The sequence below is a fragment of the Arachis hypogaea genome, chromosome 16 (assembly GCF_003086295.3).
Source record: "Arachis hypogaea cultivar Tifrunner chromosome 16, arahy.Tifrunner.gnm2.J5K5, whole genome shotgun sequence".
Classification (NCBI taxonomy): Eukaryota; Viridiplantae; Streptophyta; class Magnoliopsida; order Fabales; family Fabaceae; genus Arachis; species Arachis hypogaea.
In genome coordinates, this window is record NC_092051.1 from 36,268,753 (window position 1) to 36,291,951 (window position 23,199).

Consider the following 23,199-nt stretch of genomic DNA (forward strand, 5'->3'; position numbering starts at 1 on the left):
TTCTGTCCACAGCTTTTGCACTAGTGGAGTCTGAATATACTGAGTTATGGTCATTTTTCCTAACAAATTTAAGGCAACAGGTTACTCCATAACAGGACATTTTTCTTCTCATATTTGATAGATCTCAAGCCATACGCGTTGCCCTTAGTGCACTCAATAGTAGTTGCCATCCTCTAACAGCTCACCATGCTTATTGTATACGTAACATGGCTTCCAACTTCACTACCCAGTTCAAGTCGACAGAGGACAAGAGGTATATTATCAATGTAGCATATAGTCCAAGCAAGGAGATATGTAAGTGGTACTTGAACACCTTAAGAGGGTTATAAAGGGATATGTTGGAGCGGACATTGAGGTTTCACTACAAAAAAAGGTCTATGGTCACGGTTTCTAGTGAAAAGGGTGACCATAGGTCTATGGTCATGATTTTTGACTTATGGTCACGGTTTTTCTACCGTGGCCTATTCTGGCATGGTTATAGGTCTATGGTCACAATTTCTATGGTCACAATTGCTGTGCCTAAATTTTGACACTTTAGGCCACATTTTTTTACCGTGACCATAGATTACTTTATGGTCAGTCTTTTGTAAAATCGAGACCATAGCCTAATCTATGGCCACCATATTTTAAAATCGTGACCATAGGCTGATCTATGGTCACAGTTTTAGCGTGACCATAGCTTATCTATGGCTGCCCTATTTTAAAACCGTGACCATAACTTACTTTGTTTTCTGATATTTATCTTTTTAAAGTATAATCACATTCCAAAATTATGATAATCACAAAATAAGTCTAAAAAAGAAAAATTCAAGAAATTTAAATCATAAAATTTACATTATAAATTAGATATGTTTTTAGTCCAAATAACACAAATTAAAATAGGGTGTGATTTATCCATTACATGTAATACTGGGTAAAGTCTCTTAAAAAAAATATAAAAGACATGAAATATTACATTTACATAACTAAAGTATATATGGGATCCATCCCATCTCATATTTCGATGAAAAATAATATTTTCTTCACATCAAGTCCTCTTGCTAGCAAAATAAATAAACATGTTAGAACAGGGAAAAAATACTTTCGATAACACAGTACAGTTGAGTAATGAATATGTGACACAAGTTTAATAAGTCAATCAACAATAAAAAGGACTATATTAACAAATAAATCAACAATAGAAAGCTGGTACCTGTAAAAAAAATTTTCAATGACAATAGAGGGAAAAAAAGGTGATGCTGGTCACAATTAACAGCACATCTAAATGAAAGTCTCAAGACAAAACCATCAAAGAGTTTGAATATCATGCATCATATAATTCCAGTAATACAATGAGAAATAAACTTAAAAAATTACCACAAACTAGGCTATTTTACTCACATGATTGTAAAGGCACTCATTTAGACAACCCAACATAAATAATGTCAAATCAATTTTAAGACTAAAATCATTACACATATTCTATAAGGAATGGTTGACTACCCACCAGCAATTCATTCATACCAATTGGTCAACTACAAACATAATCAAGAGGTACTTAGCTAGCATTAACTTGCATACACATGAAACTTTGATATGCTTTTTATTTATGAATGATAATTATAAGTTTATAGAACATGAAAGTTTGATTTGCTTTTTATTTATGAATTATGATTTTTTTTTTGAAAATTAAATTAAGAAGCTTATCTACAGTTTAATAGTTTTTAGTCTTTTTTATTTTTTAATATTGATGTTTATGTAACTTACAATACACGTATAGAAATTAAACTTCTCGATACAAGATATGTATCTTGATTGCATTGTTCTATTTTCTGCGTATTTTTAAATTTGGAACTCTCTTTAACTTCTTAAATTATTATGACAACATCTAGAATATATCAGAACTACAATCAAGAAAATATGGCAGCAAGTGCTCAAAATGGAGATATATGTATTAATATACAAAGCATATCTATTTCATAGCTAATTGATAGAGACATGTTCACGTTAATTAAACATCATAAACTAGTGAGAGCACACAAATTTCAGAATCAAATCATTACAAGTCTAAAATATTATATTCTTGATTATATAGTGAAGATTGGTTCACTTTAATCTCTACAAGTAACAAGTTATCATATATAAAATTTTGTATAATCAGAATTCATCTCCCTTGAATGAAAGAGGAGAACCCAATGGAAAGCTTGTATCAATAAGTTTGGGATTGAGAAACACAAAAATCACTGTTATATCATCATGGAAATGTCTTCTTACTCCTTGTTCAATCTTTTGGAGGTCTACAAATCTCATTTTTCTCTTCTTTGCTGCTTCTCTTAGTGCAACTTTCACTAGTCTTCTTGCAATTCCCTATAACAATGAAAATGCTTACTATTGGTTTGGAATAATTTGCTTACATAAAGAGTGACCAACCAATTAGGTAGTACACAGATAGTAAAAGACTTGGAATTTGGTAGAGTCAATTTTTTAGTTTTGTCTGATAAAAAGAATTATAATAGAAAAAGTGGAAAGAATTATAATGTTCAGTGATATGTTCAATAACAATTGAACTTATGACAACAAATTCAGCTCAACTCAGTGATATTATCTAGCAACAAAATTCAACTAAGTATTCAATAACGTTATCCAGCAACAAAAAACTAAAGCTCAGTGATAAATTCAGTAACAATTCAACATACGACAACAAATTCATCTCAATCATAATTTGCAACAACAAATTCAACTATGATAATTTTCAAATGCTCAGTATTCAGCAAAACAAAATTAGCTAAATCATAATTTCTGCAACAAATTCAACTTTCAACAACAAATTCAAGATGTACTAAAATGAAATTGAAAGAAAAATAACAGGGCCAAAGCTGAAACTCACTTGCTCAGAGACCAACTCATGGCAAAGGAAGCGTTGATGGCTGAAGCAGGAAGATGAGCCTACGACAATGACAGAGCGCGACGAGCTTGCGACGGTGACAGAGCGTGACGAGCTTGCGCGGCGACGAATTTAGAAGGGAACTATGGCTCCAACATTGGGATGGAGGTTGTAGGTATGGTCACTTGACGACGAATTTCTTAGAGCATATCAATAGTGTTTTAAGGGGAATGAGGAACTTTCCCGTGGCGGCTATTGTGAGGGCAACTTATGAGAGGCTACAACAGCTATTTGTACATAAAGGTCATGAAGCGCACGCTCAGTTGCAAGGTAGCTAGGTTAGCTGACTTGTTCGTAAATAAATACCCCCTAATCAACATCAATAAGTAACATCAGACATACTAGTAGAGAGTATCTGGATCTGTCCTTTACGGAATATGTACAACTCTATTTTTGAGCTAAGTCATCTTCAGACTGAAATTCTGCTTCTTGTCCTTTGACTGCGGTGGAGGTTTGTCGCTGAGCAAGTCCTTAACCCACTGTCATATTACTACTGGAAATCTCTAGTGCAACCCCCAATCGACTTACCAGCTGTGCACAAACTAAGATGGTAAGTCACATTCTAGAGTATAAGGGTGACCTCACCCCAAAGGAGGTGGAAACTATAGGTCTCAAACCTCCACCACTCGACAAATGCAGAAAGAAATGCATTTTCAAATATGAAACCCTTAGTTCTATTGCGCGTACTACGTGTCCAAACCCAACCTCTCTAATGTAAGGTAGTAGGATGCCAGACGGAGGGATAGATAACGTCACACCACATGGCAAGAGCAACCGAGACGTCTATAAGAATAAGATTGATTAATCTTTTTGTAATTGCGTATAACAATGCGTTAATAACTAAATTATAAAAGTTAATCTTATCTAATTCATGAACTTTTGGTATTTAATGTAATTAAATTTTTGAATTAACTAATTAAATAATTTCATTAAAAAAAGTACAAACAGTCTTCCAACTAATATTACAACACCTAAATTATTAATATCCTAATATAAGTATGTATTTGGTTAAGAAAAATAACTTCATCTAAATTTTAAAAATTAATTAATCATATAACAACATTAATTACTAAAATCTTAATATAATTAAGTATTCGATAAAAAAAGAACTTCATATAAATTTTAAAATTAATTAGTCATCTTTTAATATTTTCTTCTAACTAATTAAATCCAACGACCTAAACATATCTATTAATTAATTAAATCAAAATATGTTAACATGTCAACTAAATAACTTTGAGAGAATCTCAAGAAAGCTTTCTAAATTTGAAAAAATCAACCAAATGAGCCTTCATCTCGGCTGCACCTATATAGGTGCATCTGTACATATCTCAGGTACTAAGATCTCAAAAACTGTTAGAACTATATTTCAAGTGTACAAACCTCAGTTCATACATTTATTATATGTTTCAGGTGCACTTAGAATATCACTACAAGAAAGAGTGTAATTATCGATGCCAAAAATCAACGGCCAAAATCTTCGTCGATAATTTTCAACGGCTTGTCGTCGATAAAATAAAAAAAAATTAAAAGTAAAATATTAAAATCGACAACATGGTCGTCTGTTATTTTAGAAATTCAATGTTAGCATATATTGCCCATAGAGATGGGGTGAGATATTTTTTCCTTTAAAATCGACGACCAAAGGATGTCGATAAATTTGAACGATGAAGATTTTTTCAAAATTAGATGAATGGTTTAGATTTATTATATAAAATAAACGGCTAAAGTGTTGATTTTTTTTTCAAATAAAATTGACGGTATTGCTATCGATTTTTATGAACAAAATTTTCACCCGCGTTTACTCCCCGCGCCCCTGGTTTTGCCCCAATTCACCTCAATTTACCTGAGAATTTAACCCCAATTCGCGCCTTCTCCATTTCACCAACCCTCCCTCTCCGATGCCGTCGCGCTTCTTCGCTCTGCTGCCACTGTGTCGTTGCTCTGCTGCTCCCGCACCCATCGTCGCCCCGTCACACTCGCGTCGCCGTCCCTCTGTCCCCTGTTTCAAATAAAAAACCGTCGTAGCACCTCCTTCTCTATATGAATCTCCAGCAATATGTCACATGAAGTATTACGAGTGCTACTTTAATTTGTAACATATGATTTCACAGTTCTATTAGTCTGGCAATATTGAATAAGGTTCAGTTTTCCTTTTCTCTTTACTTTTCTATGTTGTTTTCCTTGTTTTGTGAATTGTGATCCTAAATTTCCGATTTTCGAATGGAGTTCTTCATCTTTGCTCTGCGAATTATTGATTTCTTTCTTTTTTTTTTTTTGTTCTCTGATTTTTCTCTTGGACGCACAATTGATTGAGTTTCGTTTTCTTCTCAGATTATGTGATTCATTTTGTTAATTGTAATTTCTGAGTATGCGATTTCAGTTAATATCTTTAACGTTTCAGAGATGTCGATTATCGGAACAGGTATGCAGACTCTCGGTGATTCTCACTTGATCTTCATCTTCCTCTCTTCGAGTCTTAAGTAACAAGCACAAACCTTTGCTATTAGCATGATTTTTAATTTCTAATTGTTCCTCTCTTTATTCACTACAACAAAAACGCCATTTAGCGGCGGTTCTTGGAGCCGTTTAGTGGCGGTTTTGAACCGCCGCAAAACATTTCGCGGCGATTCCTGGAGACGCCGGAAGATAGGGCGCGACAAAACGGATTGCGGTGGTTTTAGTCAACCGCTGGAATAACCGCTGCAAAATGCAATTTGGGTTTGGCGGCGGTTATTAACCGTCGCAGTATGTGAAGAAAAATTGCTGTTACCCAATTTGCGGCGGTTACGAACCACCGCTAAATGTCGGACAGGAAGAAAAAATTTTTAGTTTTGCGGCGGTTTCAAAACCGCCGCCAAATTTAAGTTTTCAATTAAAATTTTAGATTTTCTATTATTTTGCCTATTTTGACAAAGAATGTTTATTAAACTTTAATTTTTTTACTTTTTAACTAATTTAAACAAATTTAAACCAAGTAACACAGTTCAATTAATATAACCAACCAAATTAAACATATGCAAACATAACATATATAACGAAATTGTCATAATATCATCCAAAATAAAGTAAGAATGCTCAAGTTGGATAAAATAAGCCTAACATACTAAACCAACTTAAATGTAAAAGGTATCCAAGACCATTAATTGAAATTCAAAATTTTTGTTGTGGGTCGTGATTTCCAGATGAAGATGGCCCTGCGCATGACGAGTCCAGTGTACCGCCCACAAAAGCCAGCTCTTCAGCAATCTCAACCGGCAAATTGCCTCATAACTGTTGGACTACATATCCCAAGACCTTATGTATTGACTGTCTCTTCGCCCGCTCTTCTTCTAGCTTAGCCGTCAATTCTGCAATCATCCTCTTATCCTCTGCATTGGACTCTACAGAATCCGACGGTTGTCCAGCAGCGTTACCAAAGACTTGGGTGGGACATGGTCCAGCACCTAGGGCACGAACTCGTCCTGGGTGCTCCTTTCCGAGAACTTGTGCTAGCGAGTCATTCTGTGAAAGGTGTTTAGAGGATCCATCCTGCCTCTCAACATTCACAATTGCTTCCTACGAATATACAACATTGGAAAGGAAGAAGTTAACAGTAGCGCAATATATACAGTAAGCTATATATTGCTTCAAATTTTCAAACATGACTTACACTAACAACACGCGCATCGGGGTGGATATACGAGCTATCTTTTTTCTTATGAGTCATGATAAACAACTCTCCTCTACCAACGGGCCTTCCTTGCTCTCTCTCCTATATCGTTGATATTGACACAATTTAGTAAACAACAACAACATTTTTCAAGAAGCTTAATCAAAATCTTAATGCAAATGATGACTTATTACCACTTCGTCTTTTTTTCTTGCCAAGGTTTTGGAGCCCCCAGTATGTGTGTAAAGTTGCTTGCTCCGATTTAAAGTGTTCTGTTTACACTTTTTCTATGAACAAATTACAAAACAAATGCAAATGAGAAAGATATGTTGAATATAAAATGTAAGGGAATTACTATGTATACACATGTTTTATGTGGAAATAATAAAATATACCAAGGCTTACCTGTGTTTCTTCATTCAGGCGATAGTCAACAAACTTTTTCCAATCATTTTTGTCTATTCCTTTCGGGTGATGCTGAAGATTTTCCTCATAAGTCCTTATTTGTTTGTAACACCTATGAAACAAGTGGTGCCTTGAATCCTTTCAGTTCTTTCCTATCCTCTTCAAAATATCACGCTTTATTTTTCCCCCGGCATCGTCCTCATAGTAAAAGACCCGCTGCAATTAGTTTACATTGTAGTTAACGAAGACCATCAAACAAGTATAAGATTGATATATTTAAGACATGCCACAACCATTACAGGCTAATTTAAATTGTTGAAGTATGACCCTCAAATCCAATACAAGCAGTCACACTTACGTATAAATGAGAAGTGCTTAAATGATGATGTGAAAAACACAATATGAAAATTTTACTAACCATATAATTTACCCATGCAAAAGACCTAAAAAAAACTAAAAACTAAAATTGCTTAAATTGTAGAAGCTTAAAGTTGTACCTTAAGCATGTCGTACGCATGATCCCTCTTTACTTTGCTCACCAGCTTCCAACTTTCTAAGTGTATGGGGAACTGGGAATAATCCACACCCAAACTCCCTATGAAACCACTCAGTAATCCTGCTGCTTGACCAATCGGTTGCAGCTCACTGTTAAACGGGAGTACTATCTTCGTATTGGAAGGGAGGGCTATAGCCTCCTTCACGCTCAGCTTACAAACTTTTCTCACACCGTCCTCTAAGAAGTGTATGGGAAACAAAATTACTCTCTAATCATTGCACAAAAGAAAAATAGAAGTAAATGACTATAAAGATAACTGTTTATGAAAATGGGAGGATAAAAATGTTTACCGATAACAGTAACTTCCCAGAAATCTGTATCTTTGGTTTTCTTGTTGTTATGCTGACCTTCGACTTCTTGGGCAGCAAACAAGTCGTCGATGTGGTCATCAAACGACGGAACTTCTCATCCGCCTCTGGATCGTAATCCTCGTCTTCTAATTCATGATCAGCCACTTCCGCGCGATGCCGAGTCTCTATGTTGTCTGTTGGAGTTTGAGGGTCATCAGCAGTACTCGACTGTGCATTCCTATGATCGATGCACGGTGCACGAAATGGTTCTTTCATACGGGTTGCCGGAGCTCTATTAGTTGAGGATGATATCCGAGGAACCCTATCACGTGGGAACTCCTGTGATGTCTGAGCTCCTCTAGTCGTGGTCCCAACCTTAATGCAATGTGAAACCATTTAGAATTATATCTTAGAGAACTAATTAATATTGAGAATTATTTTATTTCATAAACTAATAATTTTGCCGGGAGGAAAATTAATGCGGTTCGATGAGTCAATTGAAGGACATATAATTTTCACATAAGGTTACGTCAAGAAAAGTTAACCACAAACACTAACCGTTGTCTCTTCAGTACTGGCATTAGTTCCGGCATCTTTCGGGGGTTCCCGTATAATGTTGTACCTTGGTTTCCTAGGCATCCTTAAAAACCTGTATAGAAAACAATATTAGTAGACAAATTATATTAATATTAGATAGTGTTCTTACCTGCAATTCCACATATATAGATAGTATTAATATTTACTATATATAGTATTTCTTACCTGCAAGTCCACATATATAGATAGTGTTAATAACATTTGGCTAATAATTGATGAGTTTAATTTTTGATGCATTTATACGTAGATTGATGTATTTAAATTATTTTTTAAGTAATTTTTGTTGTATATTAATTATTTTTATTAATATGGTAATACATAATTGGTTGTCTTCGACATAAAAATTAAAGTTATAATTGGTTAATATTGGTTAATATACTAAATTTTCTATATTTTATCAATTTTATACGTATGAATTTAGTATATTTTGCATCCACACGGAATGTGTATGCTAATTGACAGAGGATATGCACACATGAATTATTATATAATTTATTGTCTGAATGGTTTAGGCTTGTTACCATTTAATAAGGTGTCAAATAATTCAGATCTTATATAATTATATTCTTATCTTATAGATAGGAAACATGGAAGGTATCATGGTTTCTCAACATGTGTGATTATTCATTGCCACTCATCTTCTCTTCTAACATAGTTTTATATACATTAACAGTATGGTAGCTGATGTTCATCGAACATTGCTATATGGAGGTATCTTTTTGTACCCTGCTGATAAAAAAAGTCCTAATGGAAAACTACGGTATGTCAAGCCCTGCATTACTAAATTTTTTATTGGCCCTACATTATTAATAATTTAATATTCTTACTTTTGTTCTATATATGGAGCCAAACGAAAAAGAAGACCAAGATGAAGAAACAACCTTAAATAATAAATTATGAAAGAATGTAAGAAGAATAGTATTAAAAAAAGAATAATGGAGAAATATTAATACAAATTATTTTAAATTATTTATTATATCAACAGTCATCAGACCTTAGTTATAATGTGAGAGAGCAGACTCAAGTAATCTAAACTAACAAATTCGGTACCCGTTAAATAATTAAAACAAATAAATTCAAGTTACGAGAGTGAGGCACTAAGTATTATTAATTAATCCATTGATCCCCTAATACTTCCTTCCATTTTCAAAGCTAGTATCTAATCACTGTCATGTAGAACTGCTTACGGATAAGATCCCCTATGTTAATGATCTTAACTTGCTTGCAAAGACAGTACCCAATGACACAAAAAGAAAAGAAGAGGAAAACACACATTAATAAAATTTTAAGTCTTGTCCTTGCTTTAGATGTTTATATTTGATAGTAATCATGATTCATGACTTATTGTAAAAAGGGATGAGAGATAATATTAGACGAAAATGAAAAAGCTTAAATAATTAGTATTCTTTAATGTTTAACCTGTCTAACTTTCATTTGCATTAAATAATATATAGATATACTCCATTTTAATATATCTTAGCGTTTAGTTCACAACCTTTTGAGCTCTACGTCAATTGCAGGTAAATATTAAGATCTTGTTCTTCTCCTACAGATGCACAAACAAGATGCAAGTTCACACATCAAAGTATTCCAATCAAACAGTGCTCGAGCATTGCCATCTCTTAAGTCTTAACCAACGATAATAATGCTTTATTTGTTTTATCTATTTACTTAAAAACTTTGGTAGGGTCTAAACTCAATCCATCAAAACGGTGGCATGTGATAAAAGCACTAGCTAGGATCTATCTTTATTATTATATAATGTCAAAAATCATCGAGTTTCATGCCTTTATCTGTAAGGATTGGATGCTCAATCCTTGAGAAATTGATAAACTGTTAGTATTTAGTCAATGTCATTATCCAAATAAAATCTGACGTTACCCTCCCTCTCATTTAGATGGAATTGATTGATAGGCATATAAAGCGATGGCTTTAGTTTCCAGAAAACAAAGAATTAAGTGAAGTAATCTGAGCTGAAAGTGTTTTCCTTGTTTCAACGGTTTAGAAGAGACCAACATTCGTTTTGGGATAATCTTTGAATTCTAGATCTGTAGTTCACCCAAGTGGAAATTGAAATTACTCCCTCAAATTGCTAAGCTCTTATATCTACGTTGCAATTATGATTGGTTTGTTCTTTTGGTTTGAAATGGAAGAATACTAGATTCAATTTTATGAATATAAAAAGCATATCAGAAAGTTTGTTTGAGAGGGGTGAAAAATGGAATCTTGTGATTAGTGTTTATCTAGCTCAGGATAAAGTTCAACACTGGTAATCTGATGTTCTTTGAATTGTTACTTATGGGTAGATATTCCGGGAAATGAATAGAATCTTTATCAGATTTGATTCCATTACTTGGAAGTCACATATATGAGACTAATTTTAAAGACCTTTCACATCAATAGAGCACTTCTATCCACCAAAAAATTAAAATTACAGACTACAGAGCATTATACTGGTTTACTACAAAGGATCCGATCCCTTTCATCAGTTGAACTAATGAGGTTTCAAATTCATCTAGGTTTAGATAAATGAGCACAGAAAAATATATTTTCAATAGTTTTACTAATGTTGATGCTATTGTTAGTTTTTGTTATGTGGAAATGTGTGTGACCTAAGTTGGTATCGGAATCATACTTACTCTTGAGGTAAATTTTTACTGATCTGTCTTTTGGTGCAAAGACCAGATCACTGTATGTAGTCATCTTTCAACAGGGGATGATAAGGTGTACAACATATAATTTAAACATATATAGCTGATTAAACAATACTTAAGCAGTTGCTTTCTAATTTTACCTCTTTGTTAATTAACAAAGGACAACTTTTAAAGAAAAGCGTTTATCTATGTATACAGTAGTCTTTACCTATATAAATAGATGAACAAAGAATATAAAGTTTTTTCTGTTAAATAAAGATTTCAGATATATTTTCAATAGAATTTTGTATACTTTTATTTTTTTAGAATTTTATAAATTTTTTTCTTATATTAGTACTGATTATCATATTGATTGCACATATTTCGCTCCTAAAATTTATAAATATATAATTTTCTTTTCACATATTAGTATCTCGTGACATATTCTGCCATTATTTTTCAAACTGGATTTTTAGCTACCGGTGTATCTCTTATAATATTTAATTAAAATTTATTTTAAATAAATATTTTCATAATTAAAACGAAAAAATGCCCTAAACAAAGTAAATCAATTAAAAAAAACCCGCAAACATGAACTCATATGAACATAAATTAATATTCTTTTCGTTCGTAGCCTATGGAAAGTCGAATTAAAATGAGATTAATACAAGTAATAATATACCCAAAAAGCAGTTTTGAAACAGAATAAAACAAGTTAAGGATATAAAAAAATTGAATTTTTTATCTTCCGGCAAAAAAGTGCATCAATTCAGAAATGTAACACGAGAGGTTCATGAAGCTAAATCAGAGTAATTTGGATACTGTAGATTACTTAATGTTGAACGATATGTAAATGAAATCTTAAGTAAGATAAAGAAAAGAAGAAAAACAATGTACCTTAACTGCGGAAAGACAATCTTATGGGATGTTCAGCAACGGAAAAAACTCTCGAAGAGACAGAGGACTGAACTCACGTAACTGGTTTGAAATGGAGAGGTCTCTCACCTGCTGAGAATGACATGCAACTGATAGGAGAGTTTCATATATATAGAAATTTTGGGGTGTATGGATAAAATAGAAAATGAGGAGAAATAGGAGGAGATCACAACAACATTTGACAAATTGATTTAACGTTAATCAATTCAAATAGTTTGTTTTTGTATTTTCTTATCACTTTTAAATTTGTATTATGCAGTTCCTTTTTTGTTGCACCAAATCTGTTATGAAGTTACCGTATTAACTTAAACAAGATAACTATTGCTTCTTTTAAAAATGTAATCTGAACCACCTGCATAATTTAAATGGACTTAAACAGTTAGGATAACTTAAAAGTAGTGAATACTGTTTGAATTTCAAAAGTTTGTTGAAATATTCAATTATAAATATCTGTGATTCTCAAATGTTATAAACGTGCTTATTTAATTATATAAATGTCACTGATAAGCATTACAATCAGTTGACATAAATTCAGGAAAAAATTATTTCTGAAGCCAAATTCACCTATCTGGTTCTCCTCTTATTGGGTTTCTCTATAAATATTTTTCTATATGCTACTTTAAACTATTTCACATTAAATTGTTTTGATTTCTCACGACGAATCTCGTTTTTTGTTTTTCAGTTTGTTGAAGTAATTAATTTTCACACCAAAAGCCAAGTAAATGGATCTTCAACCAGGTAAGTAACATTGTGTTTCTGTGTCTCATGTATGTTCTATTTGAAACCTTGTTTTGTAGTTTTTCTAATTTCAGTCTAAGAAAAATTAAAGGCCCCTTTAAAAAATAAGGTTTTAATTGAAAAAAAAGTATATCACCAACAAAACTTGTTCCCAATAGCATATAAAAATTAACAAAATTCACAAAGTCAAATACAATTCATTATCAGTACCTTAACCCAGCAGCTCAAATAATATTATCAACACCAAATTAAGAGAACAAATCAAGCAAAACGTCAATATCAAATTTTTCAAAAGGGGCATAATGCTGAATAGATGACCAGAGGTAGGGACAGAGAGACATCAGATAAACACTCATTATAAAAGGATGACAATCTCAGCAACTCACAATACGCAGAAAAAAATAAAATCTCAACACTACCCGAGTAACTAAATCAGTAATTTTTTTAATTAAGAACAGATCAATAAAACAAGAAAAACCAAACTCAGGCAGTGTTTAAGCTAACCAGAGGAAGGGACAGAGAGACAGAGAGCGAGATTGACGGCGACAAAATGCGAGCTCCATGGCAACGGCGAGTAGAACAGAGACCTCGACTGCGACGGTGAGGATAAGAGAGACTTCGGCGTTGACGGCGACGAGAAGAGTGAACTCGGCGGCGACGGCGAGGAGAAGAAATAGCTCGACAATGGTGACGGTGAGGAATCTTCAACCCTGCGTCTGATAACCAGACGACGTCGACGAAAACAGATCCAAATCTAATCGACGATGAGGTTAACGCGGTGCTATAGAGCGGTGAGGGCTGCTGTGGTTGCGCTGGGCGATGGCTGCGGAAGGGGTTAAGAGAAGCGGTGGCGGCTAGGTTTTGTTTCTTTTTTATTTCAATTTTCAGAGTTGGGGCTGGGAGGAGTGTGGGGCTTGCGGGTAGTCCATTAGGTTTATTGTTTTTTTGTTTTTTTCTTAATAAAAATCAAACATTATCGTGTTGGGGGATTATTCAACCCAGACAAACCATAATTAGCAATCGTATATTTTTTTATGCCTTTAAATAAGTAATAATTATAATAAGAATGATATTTATTACACTATAAATCGCTATTATTATACTTATAATACCTATACATATATTAAAATCATAATTGCGTATAATAGCCGTAATTTATAATAGTTACAGATATTTATGTATTAATATCCGTATAAATATTTATAAATGATATCTTTATTAATGAACATAATATTATTCTTATCATAATTTATTGTATAATGTTTATTATAAATATTATAACTATTAATATCCTTATTAATATAATTATAAATATTATATTAATTATAATTTATTACAATAATTGCTTATAGTTTATAACCATTAAAATTTTCGTATATTAATTTACAACCTATAACATTATTATATTATAAGGATATTTTAATATTAATAGTATTATTTAGTATAAAATTATGTTATTAATTATTATATGGTATAATAATTTTTGCAAGTTATAAAAATCTAGTAAATATTGTCTTCGCTCAATTTTCTTTGTTGCTAAAACCAATTCTATCACAATATATAAAAGGATTTAGTATGTGTTTGGATTTCAGTTTGCAAACGTCAGTTTGCATAAAAGTGATTTTACAAAATTGATTTTGATGAAAAGTAAGTTTGGATTAACATGATTTATGTTTGGCAATATTTGTATCAAAATTGATTATAGTAAAATAAATGTTGTTTAGATTATACTAATCAAAATTAATTTTAGACAAAAAATTAATATTAGAGGCATTAATTTAAATTATTTTTTTATATACATACAAAAACAGATCTCACAAAAACAATATAAAAAATATTTATTATATAAATAAATAAATACATTAAAAAAATATGAAAGAGTGTACTATAAATTTTATAATGTTAAACAAAAAAATATTTTAGTATTTTTCTAGCATTACCCGTACTCCTTGATTTAGAATTATTTTGGACTATAAATTTTCATTATTTATGGATCTATTATTACTTTTAATTAATTTTTTTATTTATTTTTCGTTTTTTATAGGATCATAGTTTATATTATACAAATTTTTTATAATAAATGTAGTATATAATAAGTACAATAACAAATTTTACAAAGTGAAAAAAAAAATAAAAAAATTAATATAAAAGAAAGATAGAGTACATCAAAGAATAGAAAAAAAATCATACAGATATCAAATAATAAAAATTTCATAAAACCAACAACATATATCATATAAACAAAAAAATACAGTAAAAACTAAATAAAATTCATATGAATAAAGTAAATAAAAAAAATTCATACACAACATAAATACAATGTAATAAAAGATAGAACAAAAAGAATTTATATGAATAAAAAATAATAAAAATATCATAAAAATTAATAAAATACCTAAAAAATTATAGCACTACAAAAAATAAAAAAATCAACAACATTCGTCATATGAATAAAAGAAATATAATAAAATAAATAAAAAATCATATAAACAAAGTCAAACAAAAATTAAAAAAAATCTTAAAAAATATATATATAACAAATAGTATAGAAAATGATAAAGACATTAGTTACACACTGTTCACTTTGAAGTACATTGACAAACTCTAAATAATAACAATGCCAAAACCATAAAAAATGCTAATAAGACTATATGTGGTGCTATTTTATGAGAGTATTATTCGTCATAATTTCTCGTATGACAGTAAGCGAAGGAAGCATATTTTTTATATTTTGCAAATCATTTTAAATTTCATATCAATTGTAATTCGCTAAAACTAAGTTGCTAGCTAAAACTATATCGTCATAATTCTGATGGATGCAAAATTTTACCAGTTTGTTCTCATCATATTTTCTTACGTCACTATTAATTAGTTCGATATATTTTGATACTATACTAGATATTGATAAAACCTGGATTTCAAAATCACGGAGTAGTGTGGAATATAGGTAAGGACTGAACCATTTTTTAGACTTTGCGTTTGCGAATACATCCTCTGATGGCATGATAAAGTGTCCATGTCCTAAATGCGGGTTTCAACTTATGCAAACAAGAGAGGATGCATATGACCATCTATTGTTACGACCATTTCTCCCTGGATATACTATTTGGGTGCATCATGGTGAGAAGCCGGTTGAAGAGAGACCTGGATTGGGACAAGTAGATGACAATCTGATATCCCAAGTGAATCAAATGCACCAAATGGTCAACGAGGCATTCAATTTCACGATACAACATGGGAGTGAGGACATCACAACAATCGAACATGCAGAAGATGATGAAGACGTGTTACCGAGCCTGTATGAAGGTCCAAGTCACACGGCACGGGATTTTAATAATCTACTGTCAGATGGAGAACAGGAGTTATATCCCGGATGCGCAAAGTACTCCAAATTATCATTTTTAGTGAAGCTTTATCATATCAAGTGTATGTGCGATGTGAGTGACAAGGCAATGACAATGATTCTTGACTTACTACGGGACGCATTCGAACAAGCAAAACTTCCAAAGACAGTGTATGAAGCCAGGAAGACAATAAGAAAGCTGGGTATTGAATACGCCAAGATAGATGCTTGTCCAAATGATTGTATGCTGTACCGAGGTGATGATGCGAACCTGACTAGGTACAAGAAATGTGGGTGTTCAAGATGGAAGCAGAAGACTAAAAATGGCTCTATTCTTAGGCTCAACGTACCAGTGAAGAGAAATGGAAAACCTATAGCAGCCAAGACCCTTCGTTACTTTCCCCTCATACCACGACTGCAGCGGTTATTCATGTGCAGCAAGACATCGAGTGATATGTTATGGCATAAATAGGCGTCTAATAACGATGGTTTCCTTAGGCATCCAAGGGACGCTGAAGCATGGAAAAAGTTTGATGCAAAGTATACTAATTTTTCGGCGGATCCGCGCAATGTTCGCCTAGCCTTTGCGAGCGATGGATTTAATCCCTTTGGGAATATGAGCACAAAGTACTCCATCTGGCCTGTGATTCTTATTTCGTATAATCTACCACCCTGGCTTTGCATGAAGCAGACATCTTTCATTCTATCCACGCTTATTCCTGGGCCGAAAATGCCAAGTAACAACATAGATGTTTATTTGCAGCCTTTAATAGATGAGTTGAAGAAATTATGGGATGGTGTTGAGACCTATGATGCCAAAGAGGGAAACATTTTCAAGATGCGTGCGGTACTGATGTGGACTATCAGCGACTTTCCAGGATTGGGAAACCTATTCGGCTGGAATACGCACAGTGGGTTAGCCTGTCCTACGTGTAACTTGGATGCTAATCCACATCGGCTGAAAGACAGTCAAAAATGGTGTTTCATGGGCCATCGACGCTTTTTGAATCAGGGACACAAATACAGACTAGACCGGAATAGATTTGACGGGCAGGTCGAAGGTAGAGATCCGCCAAAGAAGTTATCAGGAACAGATGTATTGAGGTAATAGTCTAATGTGCACATTTCATTTGGGAAGAGTTCAAGTGTGACATCCAAAAAAAGACGCAATGGCCAGGATACGGATGAAGATGACTCACATTGGAAGAAGAAGAGTGTTTTCTTTGACCTCCCGTACTGGGAGGATCAGATGTTGCATCATAACCTCGATGTGATGCATATAGAAAAAAACGTGTGTGATAATATAGTCTTCACTATCTTAAACGATAGCGGCAAATCAAAAGATAATCTTAAAGCTCACAGAGATTTACAATGCATGGGAATAAGGCCTGAATTATGGCCGGGGGAAGGTGGTAAATATCCTTTTGTGATATTTGCAATGTCAAATTCACAAAGGGATGTATTCCTGAAGACTTTGCAGAATGTGGCCTTTCCAGATGGTTACTCTAGCAATGTTGCTCGTTGTGTTGATTTGCGACAACGCAAGTTATATGGGTTGAAAAGTCATGACTGTCATATTCTGATGGAACAATTACTCCCAATTTTAGTGAAGAATGCACTTCCGAGTCCGGTGTCCAATGTGATTGCAAATTTGTCGTCATTTTTCCGAGAACTTTGTGGGAAAGCCATAAACCCTATGCAGCTTGCTGAGCTTCAAAATCATGTTATGCAAACCTTGTGTCAGATGGAAATGATTTTTCCTCCATCCTTCTTCACCGTCATGGTTCACCTCACCGTGCATCTCGTTGATGAGGTTACTCTTGGTAGACCAGTACATTATAGGTGGATGTATCCAATAGAAAGGTTAGCTTACTGATAAACCCCTTTAGTACATTCAGTTCAGTTAATTGTGTATATACTGAGCGTTTTATTGTATTTATATAAAAGGTATTTAGGACGTCTGAAGCAATATATTCGTAATAGGGCACAACCAGAAGGCTCAATTGCAGAACGCTATTTATCTGAGGAAATCATGACTTTCTGTTCTAGGTATTTGGATAATATTGAGACTAGAATCAACCAACCAGGGCGAGTTGATGATGAGCCTGTTGACATTCTTCATAACTCGGGGGAGAGTATGTTCCCAGCTACTGGCAAGGCATTAGGGGTAGTTTCGCATTTCGAACTCACTCCAATGGAAAAACATCAAGCTCATCGTCATGTGCTAGTCAACTGCGATGCCGGGGTTCCGTTCCTTGAGTAAGTATACGCATGTATTTCTAAAACACCAATATAACTCTTTTCTCCCGATGACTAGTTGGACTAATTTTCTTCTCTCAAATAAAGTACATTTAGGGAAAAGACAAAGCAAAGCATACGTCATCAGACAAGGTCGCAAGCTAAGATAGATAGTGTCGTCCATGCAGAATTTCCTCGGTGGTTCAAGCATGAGGTTGACAGAATACTAACCTGACTAATGTTTTTTTAGCCTGGAATTAGTACATATGCAAACCGATTTTAATATAAAGTATGAATGTTATGTGGTTCCAGGTTCTTATGGAAAGTACAGTTCAATCAAAAGACCTGAACTTGCTTGCGTGCGGTCCCATGATTTAGGCCAGACGTTTTGGGACGTACAATGTTAACGGGTACAAGTTTAGAACTATCTCAAAGGAAAACGGTATGAAAACACAAAATAGTGGAGTATATGTATCATCTAATACAAGAAGTTATGCAAGCATGCGTAATGATAGAGTAGCTGTTGGTGGTGTTCCATATTACGGAAAAATTGTAGACATAATTGAATTAAATTACAGCTGTTCCTTCACAGTGGTATTGTTCAAATGTGTTTGGGCTAATACCACTACTAGTAGAGGCATCAAACAAGACCATTTGGGACTTACCAGCGTTAATTTCTCTCGTCCAATACACACTGGTAATCGTGAAGAAGATGAACCGTACATATTGGCATCAGGGGCTCAGCTTGTATACTATGTGGATGATGAAGTAGCTAAAGAATGGAGTGTTGTGGTTCATGTGAAACCAAGGGATTTGTATGACATGGGAGAAGAGAATGAAGAAGCTGAAGTTGGTTTTTCTCCACAGCCAGGGTTGAACATGTCAGCGAAAGGTGACATTGGAGATTTACTATTGACAAGGGAGGAAGATATAGAAGACCTCATAGAAAATGCCTCAGAGAATTTCGATGATGTTGCATAATGCATTGTATGAAGCATTTTAATGTAATTTAAAAATGATCTTTCTGTCATAAACTAAGTTAAATAATCTCAGCGTTGTACGTTGTTTTCTTTGGTTACTTTATACTTGTGTAGTTTTTTTTTTTTTTTTTGCAGTTAAATATTTATGTTATTGTGAATTCTCATGAGTAAAAGCATACTTTTTGGTTCTTTCAACGATTTTAATACGAAAAAGTTAGTTTACGTTAAATCTTTATTCCTTCTACAGTTGTTGTGTTTTTTAGGGTTGCATTTTTCATAATCTTGCTATGTATTAAGCAATATAATTTCATTAGTTTTACGTTTTGAAAACAATAGTGAATTTAACATAACGGTGGAATAGGATCGATGAAAAATGAGGACTTTTCGTCATTCTCTGCAAACACAACAATTGCTACAGAGCTTCTATTTAAGAAAATTGCCCAAACTACTAACAAGGGTGATGGTAATTGTCGAAAATTTGCGTTTTATTTTAAAATTGTCTTAGCATCTTGTAGTTTGGTTTTTTGTCTAAGTCAGTATTTAATGACTCCAGAGTTCTCAATTTCTTCTATGTATACTCATTCTATTATGTGCATGTTGATATTTTCAGTCTTACTTGAATATTCTGGAGAAATAGTTCGTGACAGTCTAGATGGAGAAGAGTGTGATTCAGAAGACATTTTAGATGATGTATCCTCTGTCGCAATCGATAGATCCATGCAGTTTGATCTGAATAAGGTTCCAGATGAAGAGGATGAAACTTTAGAAGACCAACAGGATAAACAAGATGATATACATGTTAAGAAAAGGTGCTTTGATCGGAATAAAATGCCATGGTATGGAGATGAAATATCAGATCCTCTAAAACGTGAAGCCCATAGATTCATAACAGAGTATTTTTTGCTGGGTCAATACGATGTTGGAGAGAAATTTTGATCTTTTATTATAACAGTTACGCTGATTTCCTTAGTTTAATGATTTGGGTCGCAGTTGTACATGTTTATTCTTGATTTAGGTTTAGTAAGGCATAACTTCAAAGAGGAGTAACTTTGATTTATGCTCTCTAGAACTTTATTTTAACTTCATAAATATCAGAGTTTGATTTTATTTTCTTCTTTTACATCCATGATTGAATGCAATTTTTAAATGCCAATAACGTAATCAAGAAAATCTTAGTGGTAAATTTGTTCACATGAGGTAACATATAAAGGTTACAAGTAACTTGTGAATTTTTTATCGTAAAACGAATGTAGAAAAAGTGTATGTAGCTTCAGATAGTAATCTTCACTTAACTAGATTATACCCAGATGGTTACTTCTAAAGAGAACAATGCAATATGTGGTAACACGTATTTTGCGGCGGTTTAAACGTAACCGCCGCAAAATGCCTAACAAGAAGACACCGGCGGACATATCCCGGCGGTTTTCGAAAAGACGCCACGAAATGTAAACCGGACCGGCAATATAGTGGCGGTTTGAAGAAAACCGCCGCTAAATATAAACCTGACAGCAATATAGTAGCGGTTTTAACAAAACCTTAACAAAACCGCTGCTAAATGTCGGCCTGATTGCAGCCCCAACCTCTAACCGCTGCTATATGTGTCGCAGTTTGTCTTTTCGCGGCGATTTTACAAAACTGCCGCAAAATAAGCGTCGCTATCTTAAGGAATTGTTGTAGTGATTAGTTTATAATATTAGTGTTTTTGTGAGTAGTCTCTATTACTGGTTATGGAAGCTGCTTAGAGGAATTTCAAGCTTTGAAGTTTTTTAATTTGATGCTTGTAAAACAGATGGAATGCTTTCTATAAAAACCATGAGTTAGTTTGCTTCTTTTTCACTGAATATATGCACACACGTCAAGCAAAAATTAGGAAAGAGATAGCTATTTTCTCATCTGCGTCATTACAGAAGTAATGTGCAAGCCTTCTGTATAAGCCTCTGGGCAAAATTGTTTTACTCTTAGGTACATGTTGTATGAACTCCTCAATTTTCATCAACCATGTGGGTAGGGTGCTATTCTGTATAATTGTTCTACATCATGGCTTAACATTGACATAGATTTTAATTATTTAATAGCAATACTGTCTTGAATATATTTGTTATCAGGATTCTAATTGTAGTTTATGCAAATTGTAGGTATTAATGATACTGAGATACATAACAAATTGTAAATTCTAACTGTGACATTTAATTTGTTTGTTGCAAACTTGCACTATGAAGGTCGTCTAGCTATGGTTTTGTGGCCTTCAAATCCAAGAAACAAGCTGATTCAGCACTTAATGAGTTCCAAGGAAAGGTAACTCTCAAGGTTTTGTACTTCACCTTATTTACTTGAATTAGGATTCATGAATATTGGTAGTGCTTATTCTTGTATTTTTTTTAGTTATTGTCTTGATTCTTGAACTCGTTTTAATTGGAGTGTTGTGGGAAATATTTGTTCTTATGCAGATATTTATGGGAAGACAAATCAGGGTAGCTCATGGTAGGCAAGGAGAGTAAAACATCTGAAGATACAACTTCTGAGTTGAATGGTGAAGAAGCTGCCAAGGCTGATTGATACCATGGTTTCTCGTCTAGATATCAATATTGTGAGTGCTGGTATTCCCTTCTTTGCTCATTCTTTCAGCTCATGCTAAATCTTGATTGATTTAAAGTCATTTACAAGGGATGAAATATATCTTCTTTTCCTTCATAAGTCATAGCCTAATCGTTTTGGGGATTCTGGGTGGTTGGGAAACAATCTAAGACATTGATCTGCTAGCAACTTCACTCTAGTATATGCAAAAACTATGTTATATGTGAAATTGGTTTTATCCTAAACTTAATTTAATTTGGGGTTATGCAATGTTATGCTTCTATTCAAGTTAAATGTCACAGCTAGAATCTTCTTATGTTAGAATCTTCATTGTTGATGAAGATTCACACTGCTATAAATTAAGTTACATTAATAATGCCAGTGTTTGGTTGGTTCCATAGGAAGGTGCTTCAAGTCATGTTTGAGTTTGTCTTAAAAATTAGACTTTCTAATAATGCTGTCAGGTATAATAACATTGCCAAGTTTGCGTATGTTGCAATGGGATGATCCAAGTTCACAGTAGAGAAAGACTCAAGCCAAAGCGATTCTCCAACTTCACAAAATGCTAGTAATGTAAAAAGACTAGTTGGCATGGGAGAGTAAGGTTCAAATCCTTAGTTTCTTTGTTCTTTTCTATTTTGTGTTAATTATTATTGGATTAATCCATGGTAAAAAGATTCAGCTACGTTGTTTAATTCACTCAGGGTCATGATTGGAATAGGAGAGCATGTGTACTCAATATTCCTTCTAAGTGTTTTCTTTCTTGAATATTTAGAGATTTAAATAAAGCTATCACATTGCTATCAACCTTGATTTTAATGTTTGTCTCATACAACACACCCACTCTTTAGACATAGATAGAGGTGCTTATTATAACAATTTTTTGTGCAAAACTGCATTAATTTGTTTTCTTGATCTTCCTCGTTGATCATTGAATTCAACAATGCTTGAATAATTTTGGAAGCTCTAGTGAATGATATTTTAGTAATACAAGCTCTTTGTTTTGATGCAGGTAATTTATTATAATTATAATGGTGATCTGCCAAAAGCTCTTGATCACTTTCTTCAGTGTGCAAATTGGCAAAAAGCTCACACCGTTTTCGTAATACTGATTAATTCTTATAAAAGACCTGTGCATTATCACCTATAATTTTGGGGTACTATTGTTTTGACCCATTATATTGTTTTGTATAGATGAAAATTGCGAGATTTTTTCTCCTTAAATCCAAGCAAGTGCATCATCATAAGTAACTACTTTAATATCTTGTGCAGCCAAACACTGAGATATGGAGGATTGCAACTTCCATGGAGAACCAAAAATCTGAAATTGATAA

General features: G+C 33.4%; 1 protein-coding gene across 1 annotated transcript; it reads left to right on the top strand.

The window, feature by feature from the left end:
- The first annotated feature begins 15,732 nt into the window (after window positions 1–15,732).
- Window positions 15,733–18,336, top strand: LOC112757000 (uncharacterized). The gene is made up of 4 exons (XM_025805599.1): window positions 15,733–16,496; window positions 16,572–17,169; window positions 17,212–17,936; window positions 18,021–18,336. The coding sequence occupies exons 1-4, from the start codon at window positions 15,733–15,735 to the stop codon at window positions 18,334–18,336; spliced, it is 2,403 nt and encodes an 800-aa protein (XP_025661384.1).
- The last annotated feature ends 4,863 nt before the right edge of the window (window positions 18,337–23,199 follow it).

Bases quoted from the DNA above. Each gene is read 5' to 3' on its own strand.
- LOC112757000 (XM_025805599.1), top strand. From the start codon at position 15,733: ATGATAAAGTGTCCATGTCCTAAATGCGGGTTTCAACTTATGCAAACA. The intron at 16,497-16,571 runs GTTATTCATGTG...TGGTTTCCTTAG, and splicing joins CTCATACCACGACTGCAGCG to GCATCCAAGGGACGCTGAAG. The intron at 17,937-18,020 runs GTTAGCTTACTG...TTTATATAAAAG, and splicing joins TGGATGTATCCAATAGAAAG to GTATTTAGGACGTCTGAAGC.